The 24,065-nt window shown below is 44.8% G+C and overlaps 10 protein-coding genes across 10 annotated transcripts; 5 read left to right on the top strand and 5 right to left on the bottom strand.

Moving 5' to 3' along the window:
• Window positions 1–499: 499 nt before the first annotated feature.
• On the bottom strand, window positions 500–3,374 carry H6S33_009034 (uncharacterized protein; the record flags this gene model as incomplete). The annotated part of the gene is made up of 2 exons (XM_044840384.1): window positions 500–1,042; window positions 1,101–3,374. The coding sequence occupies 2 exons, from the start codon at window positions 3,372–3,374 to the stop codon at window positions 500–502; spliced, it is 2,817 nt and encodes a 938-aa protein (XP_044697849.1).
• Window positions 3,375–4,294: 920 nt separating this feature from the next.
• Window positions 4,295–7,487, bottom strand: H6S33_009033 (uncharacterized protein; the record flags this gene model as incomplete). The annotated part of the gene is made up of 6 exons (XM_044840383.1): window positions 4,295–4,428; window positions 4,480–6,085; window positions 6,141–6,270; window positions 6,336–6,595; window positions 6,664–7,084; window positions 7,183–7,487. 6 exons carry the CDS (start codon window positions 7,485–7,487, stop codon window positions 4,295–4,297), a joined length of 2,856 nt encoding a protein of 951 aa, XP_044697848.1.
• Window positions 7,488–8,097: 610 nt separating this feature from the next.
• Window positions 8,098–9,338, bottom strand: H6S33_009032 (uncharacterized protein; the record flags this gene model as incomplete). The annotated part of the gene is made up of 3 exons (XM_044840382.1): window positions 8,098–8,875; window positions 8,946–9,182; window positions 9,268–9,338. The coding sequence occupies 3 exons, from the start codon at window positions 9,336–9,338 to the stop codon at window positions 8,098–8,100; spliced, it is 1,086 nt and encodes a 361-aa protein (XP_044697847.1).
• A 656-nt stretch (window positions 9,339–9,994) lies between these two features.
• On the bottom strand, window positions 9,995–10,954 carry H6S33_009031 (uncharacterized protein; the record flags this gene model as incomplete). The annotated part of the gene is made up of 2 exons (XM_044840381.1): window positions 9,995–10,603; window positions 10,685–10,954. The coding sequence occupies 2 exons, from the start codon at window positions 10,952–10,954 to the stop codon at window positions 9,995–9,997; spliced, it is 879 nt and encodes a 292-aa protein (XP_044697846.1).
• A 694-nt stretch (window positions 10,955–11,648) lies between these two features.
• On the top strand, window positions 11,649–13,793 carry H6S33_009030 (uncharacterized protein; the record flags this gene model as incomplete). The annotated part of the gene is made up of 5 exons (XM_044840380.1): window positions 11,649–11,849; window positions 11,920–12,128; window positions 12,184–13,517; window positions 13,583–13,696; window positions 13,762–13,793. 5 exons carry the CDS (start codon window positions 11,649–11,651, stop codon window positions 13,791–13,793), a joined length of 1,890 nt encoding a protein of 629 aa, XP_044697845.1.
• Window positions 13,794–13,848: 55 nt separating this feature from the next.
• H6S33_009029 (uncharacterized protein) lies at window positions 13,849–14,244 on the top strand (the record flags this gene model as incomplete). Its single annotated transcript, XM_044840379.1, has 1 exon — window positions 13,849–14,244. The coding sequence occupies one exon, from the start codon at window positions 13,849–13,851 to the stop codon at window positions 14,242–14,244; it is 396 nt and encodes a 131-aa protein (XP_044697844.1).
• A 998-nt stretch (window positions 14,245–15,242) lies between these two features.
• Window positions 15,243–15,920, bottom strand: H6S33_009028 (uncharacterized protein; the record flags this gene model as incomplete). The annotated part of the gene is made up of 4 exons (XM_044840378.1): window positions 15,243–15,376; window positions 15,432–15,601; window positions 15,651–15,825; window positions 15,884–15,920. The coding sequence occupies 4 exons, from the start codon at window positions 15,918–15,920 to the stop codon at window positions 15,243–15,245; spliced, it is 516 nt and encodes a 171-aa protein (XP_044697843.1).
• A 457-nt stretch (window positions 15,921–16,377) lies between these two features.
• Window positions 16,378–17,805, top strand: H6S33_009027 (uncharacterized protein; the record flags this gene model as incomplete). Its single annotated transcript, XM_044840377.1, has 4 exons — window positions 16,378–16,617; window positions 16,711–16,948; window positions 17,010–17,372; window positions 17,423–17,805. The coding sequence occupies 4 exons, from the start codon at window positions 16,378–16,380 to the stop codon at window positions 17,803–17,805; spliced, it is 1,224 nt and encodes a 407-aa protein (XP_044697842.1).
• Window positions 17,806–18,762: 957 nt separating this feature from the next.
• Window positions 18,763–19,535, top strand: H6S33_009026 (uncharacterized protein; the record flags this gene model as incomplete). Its single annotated transcript, XM_044840376.1, has 4 exons — window positions 18,763–18,832; window positions 18,926–18,998; window positions 19,159–19,319; window positions 19,384–19,535. The coding sequence occupies 4 exons, from the start codon at window positions 18,763–18,765 to the stop codon at window positions 19,533–19,535; spliced, it is 456 nt and encodes a 151-aa protein (XP_044697841.1).
• A 180-nt stretch (window positions 19,536–19,715) lies between these two features.
• Window positions 19,716–21,727, top strand: H6S33_009025 (uncharacterized protein; the record flags this gene model as incomplete). The annotated part of the gene is made up of 9 exons (XM_044840374.1): window positions 19,716–19,738; window positions 19,803–19,837; window positions 19,916–20,331; window positions 20,646–20,671; window positions 20,731–20,740; window positions 20,809–20,870; window positions 20,930–21,113; window positions 21,362–21,394; window positions 21,455–21,727. The coding sequence occupies 9 exons, from the start codon at window positions 19,716–19,718 to the stop codon at window positions 21,725–21,727; spliced, it is 1,062 nt and encodes a 353-aa protein (XP_044697840.1).
• Window positions 21,728–24,065: the final 2,338 nt, after the last annotated feature.

The raw sequence follows: 24,065 nt of genomic DNA, 5'->3' as shown, positions 1-24,065 counted from the left end.
CTTTATAACACGTATATTCTCAAAGATAATTGTAAATACTTGCCGAATTAATCTATGGAAACTGGCGGATATAACTACATGAGATGAGGTAATGTATGCCTACTCGAATACTGATTACTCCAGCTTTGTTTTAAAAACTCGGAAAGGCTTCAATGAGTGCTCAAGTGTCTTAATTCCAAGGTTACTCAATATATCTTTGAGGCGTCTTCAAGCTAAACCAATTACCATGGGAGCTCAAACATGGTGCCTCACTCGGAATCGGGCCATAGATAATCACTCGTATAAGATCCTATCCTGACACGAGACACCAGACAGCTTTATAGACAGTACATGTATTACCATTAGTACGCGGTCCATACCCAAAAGCATGCCACCCAGCCCACACAACAAGAGGAAAAAGCAGTCAACTTTTGGTAGTAATACGACAAGCGAAACATCCAAGAAGGAGAAACAACAAAAAGATCTATTTACAATCAAACCTTGCCCCCCTTGAACCCGTTCAATCAATCTTCGTCATGACCGCAACACCCTCCACATGGTACGTCTGGGGAAAGAAATCGCACCCCCTGATACTATCAATCCTATACCCCTTGCCTCTCTCATCCGACAAGATGTACCCAATATCCCTCGCCTGTGTGTGCACATTACAACTAACGTACACCACCCTCTTTGGCGCAAAGTCCAACAACTGGTCCAAGAAACGCTTATCGCAACCCTTCCTCGGCGGGTCAATGATCAAGCTCGTCTCTGACCCCGGGAATGTGAGCTTGCCAAAGATATCCTCGGCCGTGCTACCGATGAAATCGGCGTTCTCGATGTTGTTTGCTTCGGCGTTTTTGCGCGCAGATTCGATGGAGGATTTGTCAACGTCGATACCCCACACCTTCTCTAGGCCTTCGCCGCAGGTGATGGTGAAGAGACCGGAGCCGCAGTAGGCGTCTACGAGGTACTTGGGCCGCTCGGTGGTCTCGGTGGCTTCGGTGGAGCCCTCGGCTTTTTTGATGACTGGGAGGTTGAGGTTCTCGCGGATGTATGCAGTGAACTTTGATAGGGAGGTTAGCAACACGGAATTATCCCGCTTTGGTCGAAGATCAACATACACTTTCTAGGATGGAGTTGTTGTTCTGGAAGAATGACCCGGCAGGATTATCAAACTTCAAATCCCCAATATATTCAATGCTCCTTGCGTTGTGATCAGTGATGCACAGCTTCTTGTCAACCCATTTTTTGCCGTCCTCTCCCGCCTCTTCGAGGTATGTCCTCATGGTGGACTCCCTCAACAATAATGTCGCACCACGTTTAAATGCTGTTCTCAGGTTCTCCTTGACAAATGTCCTGCGCTCCGTCATTCCCTCTCTAACCGCATTAGTGCCAATCGGACAATCCTCGATATCCATGACATATGCCGGGTCTTTCGCAAAGAATCCTATATTTGGGACCGGCGTATTTTCTTTAAATCCGCCCCTTCGTGGCCCGTTGAAATGCGGGGTAAGCTTAGTTCGATACCCATATTGCAAAGGACTGGGCATAGTCGCTCCAATCTCAGGGAGCAACTCCGGTGAGAGATTCGAAAAGTTTTTGAAGGCCCTTTGGACAACCTTTCGTTTGTGCTCGAGCTGGACGGCGTATGGAAGCATCTGAAATTGACACCCATTACAGGTACCAAAGTACCCGCACCCCACTAAGGAATCATCACGGTCCGGCGATGGCTGATCGATGCTAGTAATCTTTGAGACTGAGTGATCATCGTTGTGTCGACGAACTGTAGCTGTGACTTGGTCTCCAGGCACACCAAATGGGACCGTATAGACACGGCCGTTATAGACCGCGAGACCTTCACCCGTAGACGAGAGTTTAGAAACAGTGAGTTTAATTTCCGCGTCTCTTTCTGGCAGCTCGACATCCTCAGATTCCTCGATATTGAGGCTAGACAAAAGAGCTTTGATGTCGTAGCCAAGGACTACTTCATTAGAACCTTCCTTAACTTCTTTGGCGTGCACCTTGCGCCTTTTCGACTTTTTGGTACCATCTAAAGGAGCCTTCTGGTAGGATCCCAAATTTGCACGTTTCAAATCGTGTGGCTTCTGTGCGGAGGCCGCGCTACTATTTTCACCCATAGAATTGGCCTCGGTATTGTACTTAGTTTCCGGTGCATTGTCCTTTGGAGAAGCTTGCCCGTTATCCCCGCCAATCAAATTTGTATCATCGGGAACAGCTTCATTCACAAGCGTTTCTTTTGTGCTCTCTTCAACTTGATTGATCGTGACGTCTTCGAGATATCCATCCTCCATTTCCATTTCTACTGCTGCAGAGCTGAATCCCCTCGTAAGCACAATCCTAATCTTCGGCAGTGAGGGTTGTCCTGATATCTTCCTTATTGGAGGCCCCTCAATGTTTGAGGGTGCGTTCAACACCTTTCTTATTACTGGAGGCCCTTGTTGTCCAACGGCGAGCGCCTGTAAATCTTTTTCTGTGACAGCTGTCCTAAGTTTTCGCGGGTTCGATACGTCGTGTACCCGTCTGATTAATGTAGCTTCCTGTTTGCTTGACCTCAAGTACTCGTGTCTGATTCTGAACTGGCGTGCTTCTAACTCCTCAAATTCGGCCTCTTTCTGCTCTAATTGGTGGGGGCCTTCACTAGGCTTGTTTGAATCCTTCAGAAGTTTCTGAGGATCTTCGCTAGGCTTACTTGAATCCCTCAATGGTTCCTGTAAAACTTCGGGTTTTTCCTCCTTCTCTTCGGGTGCTTTCCGTCTTCCTTTGTCCTTATTCGGATTATTGCTAAGCCTCCTTATGACCAGTTCTTCCTTGGGTTCGATTTCCGGCTCGGGATCGAGTTCGTACCTCCTCACCAAGGGATTTTTGGGACCTCTTGTACCACCGGGTTGACTTCTCACTTTCCTTATAAAACCCTCTTCCTTCCTTCTTAATTTCGCTGCCTTCTTTTTCAATTCCTCCGCCTGCCTTCCCAGTTCCTCTGCTAATAATGACAAGTCGCTATCCTCGCTCAAATCCGACGCCCAACCTTTCTTCAACCAGTTTAATCTCGGCTCTTGAACGTCAATGTCCAAGAAACTTGGGCGGCTAGTAGAGAAATCCGAGTTGCGCTGGCCCGAGTACCAATCGAGGGTGGGGTTTGGATCAACCTCGAGGCTTTTACTCTTAGCAGCGGCCCTGCGGACAGACCTATGGACTCGTATAGGGACTGGCGGGGTCTCGGGGTCTTCGGGGTTGGACCCTGAGGGTTCTCCGGGTGTCCAGTCTAGGGTTGGTAGTGGCGGCGGGTATTGTGAGTCGTGGAATTCGCGCAGGCGAAGGAGAGCCAGGCGGTTGGTCCGGAATATATGGCGATGGTAGATGTAGCGGGTAAGCATGCAGAATTGAGGTTGCCTCTGCTAGTGCAGCAGATGTAGTGGGGAGTGGTGGGGTTGAAAACCAAGGGCGAACTGGAAAGCGATAATAACCCCAGCCCTGTGCCCTGAGGTTAACGAAGAAATTGGAAAAGCCAGGATGCAACGATGGGATGGCATATTTCTGTAGTTTTAAATAACCACCAACCAACTAAACGCAGATACGATACAGTACCTACCTTTACCTGATATGAAGGCTAATATAAGTAGTTTAATATTTACTCGAATCTACATACTCTATTGGTGGTTGCAATAATTGTTAATGTGGCACTCACTACAGAAACAGTGAGATCTCATTTGAACTATTATTACTAGTCACGCTAGTCTATGTAAATATCTACATGTATCTACTACTCTGACTGACGAACAACTAAAACACCCATTCACCGATCAAGGATTCCCCCTATCACACCTCTTACTCGGCGATTCAATCAACATGTATGTACATATGTACCTACATGTAGCCTAGTACTTCGACTTTTACTTGAGCTTGACCAGCGTGAAATTTTTTAACTTAATCTAGTCATTACCATTTATCTTGCTGTTTATATGAATATAGCTACTTCTTTGGTTTAATATGATTTAAAGCGATAAAAATGCATTCCCCGTAACCAACGATTCCGGATCCTCAACTCTCGTCCTGAAGATGAAACCTAAAAACAAATACATCGAATAAAAAACTTTACATACCTAGCACACAATCAAATGATACGATAAATTACCTACAACCAGAAACGAAATATAAGGAAAGAAAAGGAACCCATTTTTGTCTCACAATCTAACATGACAAAAGAACCCGATCATTTCACGTGCTGGCACAGTAAAAGAGAAAAAGCATCATTACATTCCTACTATTTTAAAAAGCAAACGTATCCTCATGTCCACTACTTCTGCAGCCCCTTCAAAGAGCCCAAGGAAAGCGCTAATCCCTGAGATCTACTTCGAATGCGTACGAAACCAGTGACTGGACCGTCCTCGCCATCCTTCTCAATGCTAAGATTTGCAAGCGCATCCTCCCCTATAAATATGTTAGCCGTGAGAATAAGCCTAAGCTCAAAGGACAACTTACCGAAAACACTCCTAGCGTAAAGATTTGCACTCAAAAATTGACAGTCTCCCTTCAAGCTAGCTTCGGGGGTCAAACAAGCCATATTTGTACTCTTCATCAATTGATCTAGGAACTCCCTCAAACTCTTTGCCTTCGAATTGATATTAACCTTATTCTCCCACTCGAACTCGGTCCACATAGTCCTAAACTGCGTTTCGCTGCAGTAGGCAGGTTGAATATAGTCCATGATATCAACGTGAACATCGTTGAGGATAACTACATTTGTCTCAGTCGATGCAGGGCCGTCATATACCACATTACCGAAAATTACAGCCGTATCAGTAGATGAGACTTTGATCGTAGCTTGTACTGAGTGGAACGCATGAGGACCGAGGTTTTGGGTGGTGGGGCGCTCGACAACCTTAAGATCACCGAGAGTTGCAAATTCAACAGAAAGGTTCTGGAGGGTTTCTGTGGTTTGGTTGACAAGCAGGACATCTAGGATGATGTCAAATTGATGAACCTTAACGTATGCCTCAGCGTAGACAGAATCCGAAAAACCAGTGAGCTGAACAACGCGGCTCAGTTTCGAAGTCAAGTCTTCGACGTTAGCATCGCCGCCGGTAGCCTTCTCCATATCCACTTCTATAACGTCGGCGCTGTCGGCAGCGGACTTTTTGCTCAATTGTCTGATTCCTAGTACATCGTCGACCTGGATCATATTCTTTCCTTTCTCCAGCTCCTCCTTAGCTACCCTCTTCTTTTCCTCAGCAACAACCATGGCCTTGAATGCCTTTCTAGTGTCTTCCAGGAAGACCGTCTCAATCTCTTTCTTCTGCTCAAACTCGGCCAAAGACCTGACACAAGACATGATTCGATCCATACTGTCTTCATCAATCTTAGCCTTCACGAACTGACTCTGTCCAACACGAATAACACTAATCATGATAAGCATGGCCTCGGCCTTAAGAGCATTGGTGCGAGAAACATCCGCACCAATCTCAGCATGGCGCATGACAAGCTTTGTAAGTGTTCCAGCAAGGACGGATGCCAAGTAATAATCTCCGTCAAGAATAAGGGTGCGAAGTGGTGGCTTTTGTGAAGCTCTGACAGCTTCAAGCTTTGCAAGACTTGCAGATTCGCTCGTGAGGGCACTCTCAGTGGCGTAAGTACCATCAGCAAGTACTTTCCGAGAACCAGTAGCAGGCCCAGCAGGTTTTGAGCCTCCATTTGCTTGATCATCATCCTCTCCTGGTTGTTCATCAAGTAGTCGCTGCTCCGAGGCAAGAATAGGAATCTCCCCTAGACTCTGGCGTATCCGTTTCCAGGCTTCCCGAATATCCTTTTCCTCGACACAGTACTCCCCAACAATCCAAAGAGCTCCCCTATATACCTTTCCAGTCCGGACCTCGCTGAGAGTCGTCATAAGGCGCTCAACAATGGATGAACGCAGAGCTGAGAACTTTTCGACAACCTCTTTCACAAATGCAATGACATCAACTGCAGATGAATTGTTAAAATCGCTGATAAAGTCCATAAGCAATCCGACAACACTTGCAGCAACCTCGGAAAACCTGATTGCACAGTTGTGAATCGAATGGATCAATAGCTGTCTGTACTCGTTGTTCTGCGGGAGTATTAGAGGATCTTCAGGCCAAAACCGCAAATTCAATCATTGATACCTTCTCATAATCTTGGTCCACAGTCTTGGAGAGCTCCTTCTTGAGGAGCATAACAACTTCTTCGACGTTCTTGCTCGAAATCATATCCATCGCAATATCCAGGACTTTTCTTCGCACATCGATATCGGGACTAAGCAGGTATGCGTGTTAAAAACATCCATTTTGTCCATATCGTTATTAGTAAGCTCAAAATACCTCGACAAAACGCGCAGAACCTCCATAACCAAATCGTCCAGCACACCCTGATTCTTTTTTCGTAATTGGTCGACTTTGTCGAGCACGATAAGCTTGACATTGTTGTCCGATACCTTGATGCACAGCTCGATAAATTTCCCAGCAGCAGCTTTGATAGCTACTGGGTTACTAGTTAAAGTAGTCAACGACGTAGCAGCTTCGTAAACAACAGTGTTTGAAGTCGCCTCCAGAAGATCGAAGATTAACCGGAGGTATCTAGCCTATGATTCACACCATAAGTGAGAAAAGTGTCCTCGTTGCTGAACACGTCGAAGCTAAAAAAACACACCTTGTTGCCGGAATTAAGCACAGCATCTTTTCTGATGAATTCGATGAGAACAAGCTGTGTAAGCTCATCCGAGTTGGCAATCTGATCGAACACTGAGTTCAAGTACTCCAAGGCCTTCGCATGAGAAATGGCGCTCAAGGCAGCGAATGCATTCCTTTTGCAAGTATTGTCACTCTCCGCCTGTAGAAAAGCCAATATAAGATCCGGGGCGTCGGGAATCAAGTGCTCCGAGTGAGAGTAGATAGACTGGATAGCAAGTACCGAATTCTTACGAACATATGCATGGCGGTGCTCGAGACATTGACGAGCCGATGATAGTAGAGGCTCGAGGAGCTCGGGTTCACGAACTTTGCAGAGAAAACGTAAGGTTGCTCCACGGATGTACTCGTTTGCGTGGAGGAGATCGTTCCGGATGCCATTGCTACACGAGCACTATAAGTCAGTCTATGTCATCCAAAATTCAAAAATTTAAGCTCCATAGCTATTCCTCATAGCCTTCAGAAAGAAGAAACTACTTACCAGACCAAAATCATCTCTTGTTTCAGCTTTCCACTCGCATCATGTTTTGGACAGATCTCATAGTAAAAGTACAGTAACTTCTTGAGTGGTTTGCTCTTACTTGGCATGACGAAACGAATGATGTGCATCAGAAGCTGTGGCATCGGATCTCCATTCAACATGATGATCAGGATCCGACGCATAGTGTCAAGCTTAGATTCATCGGTACCCTTTTCCAGCTGCTGCTGGAGCTGCTGGATCGATGGCTGATCCGCGGCATTGTCGAGGTGTACAATAGAGTACGAATGCTCGAGAAAAGAGGACATGTCGGGGTGTGACGCTGGATCGTCAGGTCGTTAGTATGTTTAGGTGTAGTGGATGAGGTGAGAGGAGGGGGAGGTTGGGTGGGTTGAGGCTCGTGGAATGTCGCAGTTGCAGGTGATTGAGGGGTCCAAACTCGTAGTAGTGGGGGAGAGGATAACGAAGCCGGCGGGAACGTCTGAAACAATGGCGGCGATGTGCTCCCCTAAAGCTATATTGGGTGAGCGAGCGTAGAGGGGAAGAAGCGGGCGGATAGGTAATTGACCCTTTAGTTCAGAGAAGCGAACACTGTGGTGTTTTTGACGTTCTTAGAACTATCCCAGGGGTCTATGCGTCTTGGCGCATGCTCTGCCATACGCTGAGGACAGTGTTCATCATCACCAATAAATGGACGAGAATATGTAGTTAAATTTAAGATTCAATAAAAAAACAAAACTTCAAAAGTAACTACATAATGTTGGGAACCGTAAACTACAGAATGTCCTAGTTCAATGTAAAGTACATTTGAACGTTCTTCATATCAATTTGAATAATCCCAACTAAGAAACTCGAAAGACACCAGGAATAAACAGAAAGCCAATCTTCTTACCATGTCTGCATTCAAAGTTAAGACATTTATCTCCTCAAAATTGACTCCCAGATTGCTGCTAAGCCAGCAATACCAGATCCGATAAGCTGAGTGTCCCTTCCAACTCCAGCTCCCACGATCTTCAAACTCTCATCTCCTAACAATCCCATAAAGTTGAACCCCTTGTAGTGAACCAGGTATGCTACAAGCGCCTTCGTCACAGCAAATGTGAGAGGATCGGTCCTATATTCTTCAGGGGTTGTAGATGCAGTAGGATCATATGGTTTAGTAGACCTTGCCACATTTGCGGCAGTTGCAGTCAAGTTGAAGAAGTACGCATTTCCAAGAGGTATCAGGACTGATGTCGTCAGCCACGTAAGGAAAGGGCCCCAGAACTCGGTGGTGAGGAGGACAAATAAGTCCGGTAGGTGAAAGCTGCGGGCGCCCGTTCCTAAGGAAGGAACAGCAGGAATTGTGACCAGATAGACTAACGGAATCAACTGATACAGCAAAAACACTGCCTCGTAGGTCAATGTCACCGCGTTCACAGAAACGACGTTCGATAGCTTATCGCGCAACTCTGTCGCCTTTTCTTGGACGTCAACTTTTTCGATCGTCTTCTTCGCACTATCCATCATAGCGTTTACACGACTCTCAATGGCATCTGCAAGGGCTGCAGGGGTAGGTGGAAGAGGTGATTCAACAACTTCCTGAATAGCTCTCACAGTTCTTGGTGTACGGCTTGAGAGCTGACGGGAGGAAGACCTAAGAGTCCGTTCATGCATGGAAGGTGAGGGCGCTGGGCTCATACCGGACTCCTCACCGCTATTTATAATATATAGTTAGACTAAGCCACAAAGAATAGAAATACCCTTAAGGATCTTGGGGTTCATACGTAGAGTCAGCAGTTGAGCTTTCTCGAGCAAAGCGCTCTTTACTCGCCCTCCACCTCGACCGTGTCGTAGGTACGTCAGTTGAGGAGGTTTGTAAAGAGGTTTTTGTCGGCGATCGCCTAGAATATAGGGTGTCGTAATATGCTCCAAAGGTAGGGTCGCTCTCCAGCCCAGCCCGATTTGAGTTAAGGTATTCAGTAAGTATATTCTCGTAGTCGTTCTTTAGCTGGCCCTCGGCTCTGTTACGTCGCTTCGTCAATCACGACTGCACAGCTCCTCGCGACGCGTATCAAGCGCGACAAACGGAAGGTAAACAAAACGTACTGTAACCCAAGCTGTTCACATAGTTCGATAAGCTCTGCCTTCTTTTTCTTGCTAACCCAAAGTGAAGACATTGTATATTTGGCTGTAAAGATAGATCTAGTGAGCTCCCTGCAAAAAAGTTACGAAAGCACCTTCTGATTTGCTAACATAGAAAGAATAATAACCTGGGATGAAGAGTTATGTTATGTACGATGTGAGGAGAGATGTGATGTGCGGCGATGTCTGTTGTTGACAGCAAGGCCAAACTGCGGGGGAATGCCTGCCCTTAGCGCGCTCACATTATACTGCACTTTCCATGCCGCGAGGGTAAACAGAAACCACATGCATATGAGTTCACTTTGAGCGTTGGCCGCATACCGCAGGGAGAACAACGTGATGAGGTGAATGCATGTTAGTCTAATAATCCTACTCTCAAAACTCAATACATATAGGTACATGTATATTTTAAAGTTGACGTCATGGTTTATCACTCGCGGCGCTTTATGGTTACACTTGTGACTTGGGCACTGTGTACTGCAGTATTCCGAATAAATTTTTGCTTTGTTGAATGACAATGAGCTATGGTGATTTCCATACATTTATCACACCTTACGCAAGGGAAGGCACATGTAGTCTTTTTAACCACTATTGCATGAGCAAACGAGTCCAGCTAGCTGGGTACTACAATTTGAAGGATAAATTCCTAAAGGCAAGATGGACGACAAAGAATTATATTCCCGAGAATAAGTCAAAGAAGCGCTTCCTCACCAGTCATTTCGTATTTACCATTCCTCCCCCCTCTTTGTTGCTGGGTACTTTTCTCGACAATCAACCCTTCAAAGTCTTCCAATTTTCCAACAGTTACTTTAGGCTTCTCCGTCAATGGCGAGTATTTAACAATCCATCTGTTCTTCTCTCCGTCTAGGCTTAATGTTGAGCTTTGTGCAAGTATCTTCTTCCACATCCTTTTCCGGAACCTTGGCGTCAGATTGTGCACTTTCGTGCCTTCCGGCAAAGGTAGTGCTGTAAAGGCTCTTCTTTTGGGGGGCTTTGGGTTCTCCAAGCCACTTACAAGACGTTCGAGACGTTCCATGTGGTATTCGCTGAGGGGGGGGAGGACCTTTGCAAGGAGGTTTGAGTGATGCCTATGGAGCATATTGACCTTTCGACGTATGGGTAGTGGACGGCCCCAGATATTCGTTTCAGGTAGTTGGGGTACGACTTTGGAGGAGATGTTTCTGTTATATTGGGAGGATAGTAATACTCGTAGTGCAGCTGAGATAGCTGGCGGTTTGCTGCGGGGCTCATCGGGTATGAGGGGCTCCGGTTCAATTTCTGGGTCTTGTTTTAAAATGGGCTTTTTTAAAATGAATTATAAGGCAAGAAGTTAGTATTTCAGGTTAATTACGTATAAGTAAAATTGACTGTTGGTACAGACCTCTAGAAGCTCATGTTTTCTCCTTCCGGTTCGCCCATAGCTCATCTCCAGGATTTTTGTCAATGGTTTAGGATCACCAGCGTTTGCACGAATGAGCACAGAGAGTCCACGCCGCCCCTCTTTGAGCAGCTTCGTTCGACGCCATGAGTCTGCCGTGAGATTTACTCGGAAACGTTGTACGATATAACGAGTAATGTATATCCGTGCTACGTCATCATAGAGAACACTGGCCTGACGGAGAAGATGTCGAAGGAGTTGCTTCGTCTCCATTGGTGGATTCGGTACTATGTAGGGTAGCGTACCCTTTTTTTCCCTCCGCGTTCGACTGAGGTTCTATGAAATACGCGGTCAGCTGATCACTTGGCACCCTTATCGATATGAAGCTTTACTCTAGTGGCGCGGCTGATCGAACTTCCTCTATTGCGTTGGTGCCGTGGTAATAGTCAGCAAAATTTACCTAAACTAGTAAAAAGGTTGGGGTGAGCCACGCGCATGTCTCGGAACGCCAGCAAAACGCGCGCTCTTCTCCGCAGCAGCAGATCGCGACTTCCCTCAGATCTTTTTTCCACGACTCAGATCCCGCTGTCAGCAAGTCATTCAAGTCTGCTCTCCCCCCTGCAGCCTCAATCCCTTAGACGACCGTCAACAATAGCAACACTGGTAACATAAACAACAACGCGGATTCCTTATCATTACTCTCTCGTCGCCTGTATATCCCGCGCCGTCGTTGCTCTCCGCTGTTGCAATCTCCGCACCTCGGAGAGTCTGGGATACCACCCTTCTGTAAACGTACATACCTCGTTTCTCACAAGCTTTTACTCATAAGCTTTTTCCCCCAAGTTTTTATTATCACTTTACACGCTTCGCTTCCACCCCCTTGGCTTTTAGCCCCCCCCTTTAGCGCTAGTAAATTTATCCCCCCAGGTCTTCTATACGCTGCTTGAGTCTCATCCCTTTCCGAGTGATGGCCTCTTCCTCTAGACCTCCAACTTTTGCTCGAAGCGGTTCATCATCTCTAACCGCTACTACCTCTATGTACCAGCCGTCCGCCGTCGGTTCTTTCGCTACAAACGGTTCCACTTCTGTGGCTTCAACCCCCCAAGGAACCCCTCCTCCACCCCCGCTTTCTGCCCATATGGATGACTCAAAACCTACAATTTTCACTGTAAGTCTGCCTCTCGATTTTATGAGATAATGTCAAGGAACATATGGCTAATAGTTCGGTTAAACCATAGGCCACCTATTCTGGTGTTGCGGTATTTGAAATGCCAGTAAATAATGTTGCAGTGATGCGACGCCGTCATGACTCGTGGTTGAACGCAACCCAAATTCTCAAAGTGGCTGGCGTAGAAAAAGGGAAACGAACAAAGGTTCTGGAAAAAGAAATTCTCAACGGTCAACATGAGAAGGTCCAAGGCGGGTATGGGAAATATCAAGGGACATGGTATTAAAATAATTTATTCCAATCACACGATAGCACTCGCTAACTCATATATTAGGGTTGATTTTGAACGAGGTCGAGAATTCTGCCGCTCATATGGAGTAGAGGAGTTACTTGCCCCCTTACTTGACCTGGATGTTATAGCTGCCAGTGGTGCCGATTCGACCCCCACAAAAGAGCAAGCCATGGCTGCAAAACGGAAGCGAATGTATAATACCAGTCTGAGCCAGACAAATGGACACACGGGCCCCTTATTCACCCCTATATCGTCCACCGTTTCCAATGCCTTTAGTGCCCTCAGTAAATCCACCTCACGAATGGATTCGCAAGAGACTCGGACAGCGAATTCTCAGAATTCTGTTATGTCATCGCAGGCATCTCAGGGTATTGTTCGCCAACAGGAATCACAAGGTCAAGAATCTTGGCCACCAAGTTTGCCGACAGAGACAAGTTTTGTATCTCAGGTTCAGCCTGATTCTACTTATTGTTCTCAAATTTTGACTCTTCCTGAACGAGATTCGCAAGAGCCTCCACGAAAACGAGCCCGGCCTTCCACCCCACTCAATGAAGTATCTACCCATTTTTTCCAACCACAAGTTGATACGCCTCAAAGGCCTGTACAACCTGTAATAGCAGATCATGTGCCAGATGCCGAACATGCCCGGCAGACATTGATGAATCTTTTCATTAACCCCGAGACTGATTCGTCTGTGCTGGCCCAATTGGATACGCTCACCCCTGAACAAATCGATATTCCCCTCGATTCAACAGGAGGCGCTGCAATTCATTGGGCGGCATCTTTGGCACGTGTTCCTCTTATTCGGGCCTTGATAGCAAAGGGTGCTTCGATATATAGAGTCAATCATAGTGGCGAATCAGCGCTAGTTCGCGGGTGTTTTGTGACCAACAATTTCGATCAATTTTCCTTTCCCCAGCTTCTCAACCTCCTATATCCCACCATTCCTATTGTCGATAATAACGGTCGGACTATCTTGCACCATATTGCTGTAAAATCCGGTATGAAGGGAAGGAGTGCAGATAGCAGATATTACCTCCATTGTTTGCTAGAGTTTGTGGCCAAGCATGGTGCCTCGTCCACGAGCCGTACAGGTGGGCCAAAGGTGATGAGTCTGACAAGGTTTATTGGAGAGATTGTGAATGCACAAGATAAAAGCGGAGATACGGCGTTGAATATCGCTGCTCGGATAGGGAATAAGAGCATTATACAGCAATTGCTAGAGATTGGTGCGGATTCTAGTATACCAAATAGGGCAGGACTAAGACCTATCGATTTTGGTGTCGGTGGAGAGCCTGCTCCTATGCCAAGCAGGAGGGAGCAAACTTGGATTGCACCGCCTGTTGTTGTGCAAAAACGGCAGGACATAGTGAATCGTAAGTTCCTTAAATCCCACTGTCTTTCCGTGCGGTCACTCTAACATGGTGACTTTCCCCTCTAGTGATAAAAGATGCCATTGCTGGCCTCGAAAAGGACTTTCAGGGCGAGATTGAGGCGAAGCAAGAGCAGGTCATGGCAACCCTGAACCAGTTGAGAGAAGTCACCTTAAAGTTAGGTAAAGAACGTGAAAACATGAATCAACTCCGCCAACGAAGTCGACAACATGCTGAACTTCGACAGCATTGTCAGAATCTACGACGCGCAATCGATGAAGAAGACTCCCGGTTCAAGGAGAAACTTGGAGCCGTCAATGGCACTTCCCGAAGCATGAATGGAGAGTCGATGAATCCTGATGCCCCTTTTAAAATATTACCTGAATTTTTGGCACCTGTTACGGATGTTAGGAACATGAGTCAGCAACAAAGGGAATACCTACAGTCTCTGCCGTCGGCATCAGCCCTCCGGGCTCGGGCCCGAGCTTACAGGACAAACGAAGATATGCTTAAGGATGTTGCTAGCAAACTGCATGATCGAAGCACTGAACTGGAGGATAAATTTCGAAGGGTTATTTCTCTGTGTACAGGGGTGGATGAAGACAGGGTTGACTCGCTACTCGAAGGCCTCGTACAAGCTGTAGAAAGTGATCCAGGAGAAGTAGACACAGCTAGGGTTAGCAGCTTTCTAAGGAAGGTTGATGAAAGCTTGTCCTTGTCAAGAGATTGATCCTTGCGAAGTATAAACAATACTGGATCATTATTTGACTGCTATTCATGGGAGAATGTTCCGGACATCATTGTCATTTGAGAACCTTCACAGGCATCATTGATTATTACTTATCACAGCTATCTTCCGTCCATCCAATCCTTTTTTACCTTGGTATTTTGAGAGGATTACTTGATCGTTTTCTCTTCACGGAAACTAGGCCAGGTGCGCGAATGTTATTTCTTCTTTTTTTTTTCGGAGGAGTGTGGTGCATTAGGCGTCCAATGTCATTGTTTCGGATCATTTTGTTTTGCATCTTTATACCTTTGTGCTGAATAACCCTTGATTTTTACAGGAATTTTTTTATCACGGGAGTTTCGAACAAGTTACTAATGTTTCCATTTCTTTCTATGTACATGTATACATCAAGGTATTCATTCTTTTCTTCTTCTTGGCCTGCGTTCTTTTAAGGGCGGGATCAGTTGTATTTTGTGGGGAAAATTGGATGGAAATGAAGCTATTGATGGGGCACTGAGAACGTAGGATACCATTGCCATGTTTTCTTATTGTACATACATGTAGCTACAATATTTGTGTACACGACCGGGAAATTTTCTTCAGAGAGTGGTGTTCATGCATGCTGAAGATATGGAGATGAAAATGATGAATGATATAATAGGTAATTAACGATGAGTGTTTATGATCAAGATAATGCATTGAAAACACATAATTAAATATTTTAGAGATAATATGAGTAAAGCTACATGTTCTTTACTCAATATCTCCCATAGATTATTGAAATCGCGCCGGTTCTGGTTTATAAAGCAATAAGATTGACACCTCAATCAATCGGGGAAGGGATGTTTTATCTTCACTTCATTCGCTCTGGGAGGATGAGGTCATTGGGATTTGCACTTATATAATTCAATCGAGGGCAGTTAAGGGTGAAATATCATGCTTTGGGTAGAATACTAGGTGCTTTCCTGATTCGAGTGAGATCTGGTGAACATATACACTCTCTAGCGTCTCTCAACCTCTGGGCCCCTCTTAGCCATAGCTGCCAGAGTATCATCAGTCAATCTCATAATCTGCCATTCTTTGCCCATGTTCTCTGCACCAATACTCTCATAGAATTTAATTGATGGGGTGTTCCCTATCATGCTTTTGCGTTAACCAGGCTTGGCATAAATGGTACAGGGAGTACTAACATTTCAAAACACTCCATTCTAGCCTCGCTCCATTAATCTCTATTACTTCCTGCGCAAGGGCTGCAAGAAGCGCAGTGCCGTATCCACGGCCACGGAACTCGGGGCGGACGAATAGGTCTTCGAGGTAGATACCGGGCTTGGCACGCCATGTGCTATAGTTGTTGAAGTATCTACTAATTTATTAGAGGAGGGTACTAAAATAGGACATTAAAAGCTTACAGAGCCATTCCAGCTGGTTTCTCCCCTTCAAAGATTAAAAATGTCTTTGCATAAGCTTTAGATCCTTCCCTGAGCCCTAAGGTATCGGTGAGTGTTTCAACAGTAGCAAGTACCGCATCAGGCTCTTTCTCGTAGATTGCAAGTTCATTGATGAACTCAAGGATGAGAGGGACATCTAATGTTTGTTGGCTTAAGGAATTTTCTACATCTCTTGTGCGGCTTGAGTAACTCACCTGAAGCGACAGCATGCCTAATGATTGGTTTGGTCATTTTTCGATAATTGTGATTTTTGGAAGGAAAAAAATAAGAGATTGCGGGGTTCACTTGTGGTGGGGTTAATCTGAACCAGTTGCATGAATCAGCTTTGTAAAAATACATGTGTTTACAATACACATACATGTATGTACTTAGGACCTAAGTTAGGTCTAGATGATTGTAGGTATGTAGATAAAAGGTTTTTATTTTCTCGGAAGTTATAAATGTTGAATCAATTAAAAGAGAATTTGAACTACATACATGTGTATCTACGATTTCGAAAGGAGTATTGGGTTGTGTATTCGTAAGATCAAACTGATGGAGGCTCACTGCTGACAACGACGCCTTTCCGCCGTCAAGGCTCGAGACCCTGGCCCTTCCAGGTTTCCAAGACCTACTGGCCCCCTCCTCCAGGTACACAAAAGCTCCCTACAACACTCACTCGCGCAGCTACACAGCACCAACACACACGATGGCCTCCAAACCTATCTCCGAAGCCGATATTGGAAAATACTGGGAGATCTTCAGCGCACACTCCCGCGATGGAAAGCGAATCACTGGCGACCAAGCCTATGGCATGCTCAAGAATTCCGGCTTAAACGAGGACCAGCTTGCTAAAATCTGGGATCTCGCTGATGTTGATAAAGACGGAGATCTTGACTTCGAGGAATTTTGTGTTGCGATGAGGTTGATTTTCGATCTCGTTAATGGGGTGTGTTCTCTCCTTCCCCCCCCCCCCCCTCTCTTTCCGGCAGAGCTACGAGGAAGCTTTGAGAGGTATAGGGGGAGCTAATGGCGCGTGTAGGAATTGAAAGCAGTGCCTACAAAGCTACCCGCGTTTCTTGTCCCAGAATCCAAAGCTCACCTTGTTACTGCTTCGGACGCACTCTCCAATGATCCGCCTCAGTTTGAAAGGATGGAAGACCTCGAGGATGATACTGTAGGGCTCAAAGATGGCTTCGATTGGTATATGTCGCCTGGGGATAAGTCGAAATACGAGGGAATTTACCTGGCCAATGCAGGCGACCATGGGCAGATCCAGTGTACAACTATATAGCTTCCTACATGTACCTTGGTAACACACTTTGCTAATTGCATCCTTAGTTTCTGCATTGGACGGTCTCTATGACTCTATAAACGTTCCGGATACCGATATCCGCTTCGCTTGGAACTTAGTCAACCCTTCTTCGTCACCATCTATAGGAAAAGATCAGGCGTTAGTGTTCTTGCATATCCTCAATGGCCGCCATGAAGGTTACCGGATTCCACGAACTGTCCCGGCGTCTCTGAGAGCAACCTTCCAGAAAAACCAGATCAACTACGATCTTGATAAGGTAAAAGATACAGGACGAGGTCTCGGAAGCGGGAGGAGAGATATGAACACCATCTCGGGGAAAAAAGAGGCATTTGGAGAGAGCTATCTTACGAGATTAGGGTTTGGTGGGAGAGGGAACTTTAAGCATTCTGGTAGAGCGTCAACACCTAACTATATAAAGCAGATACTAACTTTGAGATAGGAACCGACTTTTCGTCTACAAAGGACAAAGACTGGGAAGAAGTCCGTCTTAAACGTGAACTCGCAGATCTCGAAACCAAGATCGCGGAAGCGGAAGCTGCGGCGGAAAAGAGAAGAAACAGAGATAAATATGGATCTAGCGGATCAAAAGCAGCACTAGTGAAACGGGAACTTGAGCAGATGCTGGATTATAAACGACGAACTCTTCGGGATTTGGAAGATGGTGGGGGTTCGGCAAAAGGCGGCGCAGATTTAAAGAGCGTAAGGGAGGATTTGGAAATGGTTAGAATGCAAGTCGATGCAGTGGAGCAGCATCTGAGGGAGCGAGAAGGAGTACTACAGGGTGTACAAGATGAGATTGAAGAAGAGAAAGGAAAGAGGTGATTAGGATCCGTGTATTGTTACTATTATGAGCCTTTGGCAGTGAAGAAAGGGCGAGATTTTCTGATTTGAAAAGTATTATCGAATAATTGTTGTCATTTCTTAGCTGTTTGTTCATTTGTCGGTTCTTTTTATTTTTTTGTTTTAGATGAGCTGCTGCATTATTTATATATCTACTGTACTCTATTTATTAAATTTACTTCTGCTACATCCACATTAATAAGTAGTATAATTTGGCGGCCTGACCAGTTATTGGACTCATATATATGGAGAATTGCCATTAGAGCGTATTTACTAACCGTCAATTCTAACAATCGACACTTCGCCATTCTCCAAAGCGGCATCCACAAGTGTCATTTTTTGGGTGGGTCGCTTGCCAGGCTGTGAAATACGTTAAAAGGATGCCAAATACACTTAGAAGACACCATAGTACATGTAGTTATCATCCTATTCCTGCAGCTTGCGTATTCGTATTTCATATCCCTATGGAGGGGAAGTGTCAACTTTGCGTTTTGCAACTGTTAATTTTGAAATGTTAATTGTCAAAAATGACACTTAGTAAATACGCTCTATTACTTCGTCAGGCAATTATTCGAAAAATTTGATTGATTAGATAACCCAGATTTACTAAGGCCTAAGAATGCTATCAATTTAAAGTTCAGAGGATTGCACCAGTGTGAAGACTTGCTGAGATAGCTAATTCTAACTACAGAGTACATGTAGGTACTTATGCATGCAGATCTATTACTTCTTTTACCGCTTGTGTAACAAGGCAGCCTACCCTTGCCCATTGTGACTGCTGTTTCCTCCCACCGCCAAGCCCGACGAACACACATCCAGCGAATTTCTGTAACTTCACTACCGAATCCTCAACGATAGAGACGTCAAGCAACACCACGAACGGCCAATCCACCTATAATCCCCGTACCTCTCGTCAATCGACAAATTAAATAATCAAAAATGGCCCCAAAAGGAAAGAAGGTTGAGCGCAAGGAGGAGAACATCTCTCTCGGTCCTCAGATCCGTGAAGGTCGGTTCTTATCAGCACCTGATTTATTAGCGGTGGAATAGGATGGTGGGAGAGAAAGGGATTGCGGAGGAACTGACATTGAGTTTGAATTAGGTGAACTCGTTTTCGGTGTTGCTCGCATTTTCGCGTCTTTCAACGATACCTTCGTCCATGTGACCGATCTCAGGTGTGTTTCGCCCCAAGCATAATCCAAACCAACAAACCAACAATAGAAATATCATGAAAATGAGAAAGATTGGGTTTTTGGAAACTTTCTCATGATTCATGAGAGAGTTATACATAAAGGGTAGAGGCTGACGCTTCGTTGATCCTTTCGTTCTCTCCAGTGGTCGGGAAACCATCGTCCGTGTCACCGGTGGAATGAAAGTCAAGGCCGATCGTGATGAGTCCTCACCCTACGCTGCTATGTTGGCTGCTCAGGATGTTGCTGCCCGCTGCAAGGAGGTCGGCATCACAGCTCTTCACATCAAGATCCGTGCTACCGGAGGTTTGTGCCCCCCTCTCCCGACGACAGTACCATGAAGGTGGAGTACTAACTACGAGTGATATAGGTAACGGAACCAAGACTCCCGGACCTGGCGCCCAGTCAGCTCTCCGTGCCCTTGCTCGTGCCGGTATGAGGATTGGACGTATCGAGGATGTTACTCCTACACCCTCTGACAGCACCCGCAGAAAGGGTGGTCGTCGTGGTCGCCGTCTTTAGGTGTGTGCATTTGGGAAACAAAAAAAAGGCTTCGGGGAATCTTATTTTACTTTTTTTTCTTTTTTTCTTCTTCTCTTCTAGGGCTTCTGGGTAAATAAATAAATCTGGGCTTTTGTCAAGAAGAGTATTGAAATTGCTTAATGGTGTGCAGTGAATTTATTGGAATAACTTGTAGAAATCATGGGGGGGATTGAGGTGTTGAGGTTCGCGATTTAAGAGGTCATGTATCCATTTTCTGCCAGAATACCTAGCGAGTGATAGCTGAAGTCACGGTTGTGTTACACAAGAATTATCCCTGAAAGGTACCATACGATCTTCCCTGTCTAGTTTGATCAACTGTTCAACGTGTGTATATAAATCAAAACCCAATAACCTCTCAGAAAGTCATATCAATACCCCTAGGCAAAACATATCTACCCCAGAATCGCCAAATCGTACCTTGCGGAGCAGCCGGCTCTCAGCGACTCGACAATCAACTTTAATACAGACCTCGGTGCGCGAGTTGGGAACTACTGGTGCTACAGAGGCGTGTTCATACCGTGCGTATCTTCGGCGCATTCGTGGATCACCAGCATATTGGTTTCTTTATGATCAGATGCACATTTTTGCTGGATTTCCATATGATCCACCCACCTATAATCCTGTGAACCCAGTCTCCATCTTGGAAGTAGCATCCGATGGGTCAACCAAGCTTTTCAACTATGAAATCCTTGATGATTTGAAAATGCATCTCAAGAATCCGTTTCTGCATAATGGATATGCTAGTATGCCTAATCAGGGAAGAAGAGTGGTCTTGGTGGCCGATATTCAAGAAACTGTGCTAGAAGCCTTGGGAGATACGTATGGGATGGATTTTGGGTTGTTTGCGGATCATTTATTACCGGATGAGAATATAAGCTATACTTCGAAGACAACAAGGGGCAGTCATCTCCATATCCTAGAGGAGAAGAAACCAGAAAGTCGAAGATTCTAGTTTGAGTATAGGGAGCTAGGCCGAACCCGGAGAACACATCGGGGCACGAGAAACGTGTGTCGAGTATTTGAGAAGCCTAATGGGCCATTGAATTGGGACGCGATATATCAGCGATGATCCTCATGTTTCACGTGTAGCCCTCCTGGCGGGGGGTTGACTACAGGTAGGGAGATCTGATATTTGACTACGAACCAATTCTTACTAGGGGTTGCCTGCGCTTAGATATATATTTGTTCGATGAGCATGCCTTCCGCGGCCTATTTTCATTGACCTCTCGGCTGAATCTTCCTTCATTCCTAGAATTCAAGGAAGGAGATGCGGCATTTAATAGGTCCCTGGGTATCAATAGACACAACGCCATGGTAGACCTTGACAGCCAACGCACTCCGTTCCAACAAGATCTAGCTGACTTTTTCGAAAGCTCTGATTTCAACGCTATTCGCGCTTTCGAAAACTCCTCATATTTAATAACTCATATATTAAGGCTCACTCTTGTCATGTGGCGACATTTATTAGTCAGAATCGAACATTCGTTTCTTGGGGCAATGGAGGGTAGAATAACCTCAGACGAAGTCCATGATCTAACCGGGGGAAGCTTAAGTTCTGTTAGTGCCGAGTTGTCAAAATGTGCACAGCTGATAGTAAGGAAAACAATTCCGACAATTAGGGCGCTAAGTCAAGACCCTAAAGCGGGGAGTGATTTGGACGGTGTATTAGAGGAATTTACATCAGTGTGAAGATATGCACTATGTTTCTATGAGGGCGGAGAAAGCGCACAGTATTGTGTTAACAAAATTAACGATTGTTGAGAGCAAGAAAGCCATCGAGCACTCTATAAGGGGAATTGAACTAGCGAAGAAAGTTGGAAGATTCTCATTTAGCGTTTGTAAGCATTCCCCCGGTACTTACTTGAAGTTGAAGAAATTATTTATTTAACCTGGCCAAGATTTTCGTACCTTTATCATGTGTGGCATTCTTTCTAGGAATGAACGGAATATCACTCGAAAACAACTTCACGGCCGAGACCAAACGTGTCTTTTGGGTCTTTTGGGTCCTCTCTATTCCTCTCGTTCTCATTACTGTCTTCCTTGCAGTTCCTTATCGTCTCCTTTCCTCACTAAAGCGAGCTATATATCTCTTACAAAGACTTGCCGGGATCGGCTGGATATACGAAAAGGAAGAAATCGAAAAGTATTACCCAGAAGGAGGGGGTTCATAGCAAGGGTATCATAGATGGCTATGTTCACTTGGGTGGGAACAAATAGAAGATTCTAGCCCAAGAAATTTGTTCGTTGTGGAAAATGGTGGTAGGTGTCAGGAAGGCCGGGAGATACAGAGAAAAGTTGGGTTGATATTAGGGACGTATTTGTAGCTGGCACATGCTTGGAAGAATATTAGATAGTAATGGTACATGCAGTGGCGCAAAGACAATGAACCAACGAAAACGCGGACCCTGTACATGAATGAATTAACAAACAAACAAACAAAAAGCTGGACCTTATAACTAGCTCAACCTGTGCCCTGCTTAATGAATTAAACAAAAAAAAAAAACTTGTGTCCTGCGAGTGATATTTTATGATCGCTAACACCAGCTTACTATATAGTAGGGTCTACCTAGTCATAGTGACCCAAATATGTAACTATAGGCACCGATGTACGCGCAATGTGTCATGAGGTATGCTGAGAGGTGTTAATGATTAGACAAATCTAATTAGGTACTTGATCAAGCAACAAACCTTAAAGACGTTCATAATCACCTTTGTAGCCGTAGTAATTAATATATTGTTACTATTGGAAAGTAATAAACAGAAATGTAGAAAATAGATTCAATCAATACAGTCATGCAATCCATTTATATACAACTAGTTCAAATCTTTAATCACTACATGTGCATACATATTACCCCATTAATATATTTGCCATTCAAACGAATTTGAATAGATAAATGGTCGCTCTATAGATCTAGATCTAGACACATAGCTATACTCGGACACGTATACTCGGCCACCTAGCCACAAGTCCCTCTTATCAATTTGGTATGTAGTATATACATGTACCTTTAATTACAAGTGAAGTGCAGCCTCCGGCCGGCCGCAAATATGGAACTAATCCGAAATTCCAGAACCTATTTGTATGTAGTTATGGTTCTAATGCATCTCCTAGCAATGTCATCCATGATATCTCAAAGTGGAAAGTTTGATAACCAGTCTTCTAATTTTTCCAAACTTAAGATTCTACATATGTTTCGTTCCTTCCGAACTCGGGAATGGTCCTTTGTCCAGTATACTCGCCTACCAGCATAAGAACCAGAAAATGCGAGTGACAAAGTCAAGGATTATTTGTATGGAGTGGCGCCGTTATGCCATACAAATAATCCTTGACTTTGTCACTCGCATTTTCTGGTTCTTATGCTGGTAGGCGAGTACATAGCAGCCCGGTAAGATTAAATTAACCAATGATAATGCTTCCTGACCACAACGAGGAAGATCGTACTGTTTAGATAACCATATTACCACCGTCATTATAGCTGCTTGCATCACTCGGTCGAGCAGGAGAAAAAAGAGGACCATTGCAAATCGCCCTGCAATACTTATGGGATCCGCTCATGATCAATCATGTTGACATGTGACTTCATGTACTTATCTATTTGAGGGAAATATAACAACCACGGCCGGAGCTCGACTCACTACTTCTTGCCGGTCATCGGTCATTATATATACGCGGTGATAGTAGTGATCGATGGCAATAATGATGTTGTACGTATGGATACATTACCGCCCGAATGGGTATTTTTATAAGCCTCCAGTAACGATTTACTGTCAAATAATGCTTAATTAAGCGCTTTTTGACGAAAAAGGGTGATATTAGTGTTAATTTGATATAAGGCTCTTTTCTGGGTAAGGGTTGATGCAAAATAAGGCACATATATGGCTTATCCTATGAATAACTATTAAACTTAGATAATTATTATCAAATAGCTTAAACCTTTATACTAGATCTCCCTTATTCATCACATAAGGCTTTTTTAAGGCTTTTCGGTGGATGATATTTGTATAAGGCTTATAAATTCGCATTATATTGGCCATATATTACTTCCAGCAGCGGAATTTCAGTTCTCCTATGGCTCAGTGGGTGGCATGAGGTATATGCTGCCTGCAAGGCTCTGGGTTCAACCCCCCGCCCTTTTCTTTTTGTCACCCACAAGTACATATCCTTATTTAGAAATAAGCCTTAAAATTCAATAAGCGTTATATAAGCGTTATATAATTATAATCCGAAATAAGCCTTATAATTCGAAATAATCCTTACTTGATATAATGATTATTGGTCCGAGTTTATTACTGGAGACGTAAAAACGGAATAAGCAATATGCGAGCAAAAACGGTTAAATAAGTCTTATTTAAGCGTTATAGAACCCTTATAAAAATACCCCTTCGGGCCATAAAGTATGTAACATATGTATATTATGTGGTGTTCAAGGTTTGAAGCGGTCCATACACGTTATATACAAAGACTTGAGGATTTTAGGCGCAGCTTGTATCATCAAGCTAGACTTG

Source organism: Morchella sextelata (assembly GCF_020137385.1).
Source record: "Morchella sextelata strain SCLS chromosome Unknown scls_3, whole genome shotgun sequence".
In the NCBI taxonomy this organism is placed as follows: domain Eukaryota; kingdom Fungi; phylum Ascomycota; class Pezizomycetes; order Pezizales; family Morchellaceae; genus Morchella; species Morchella sextelata.
The sequence above is the reverse complement of the archived record's forward strand: the minus strand, read 5'-3'. Positions and strand labels throughout refer to the sequence as shown.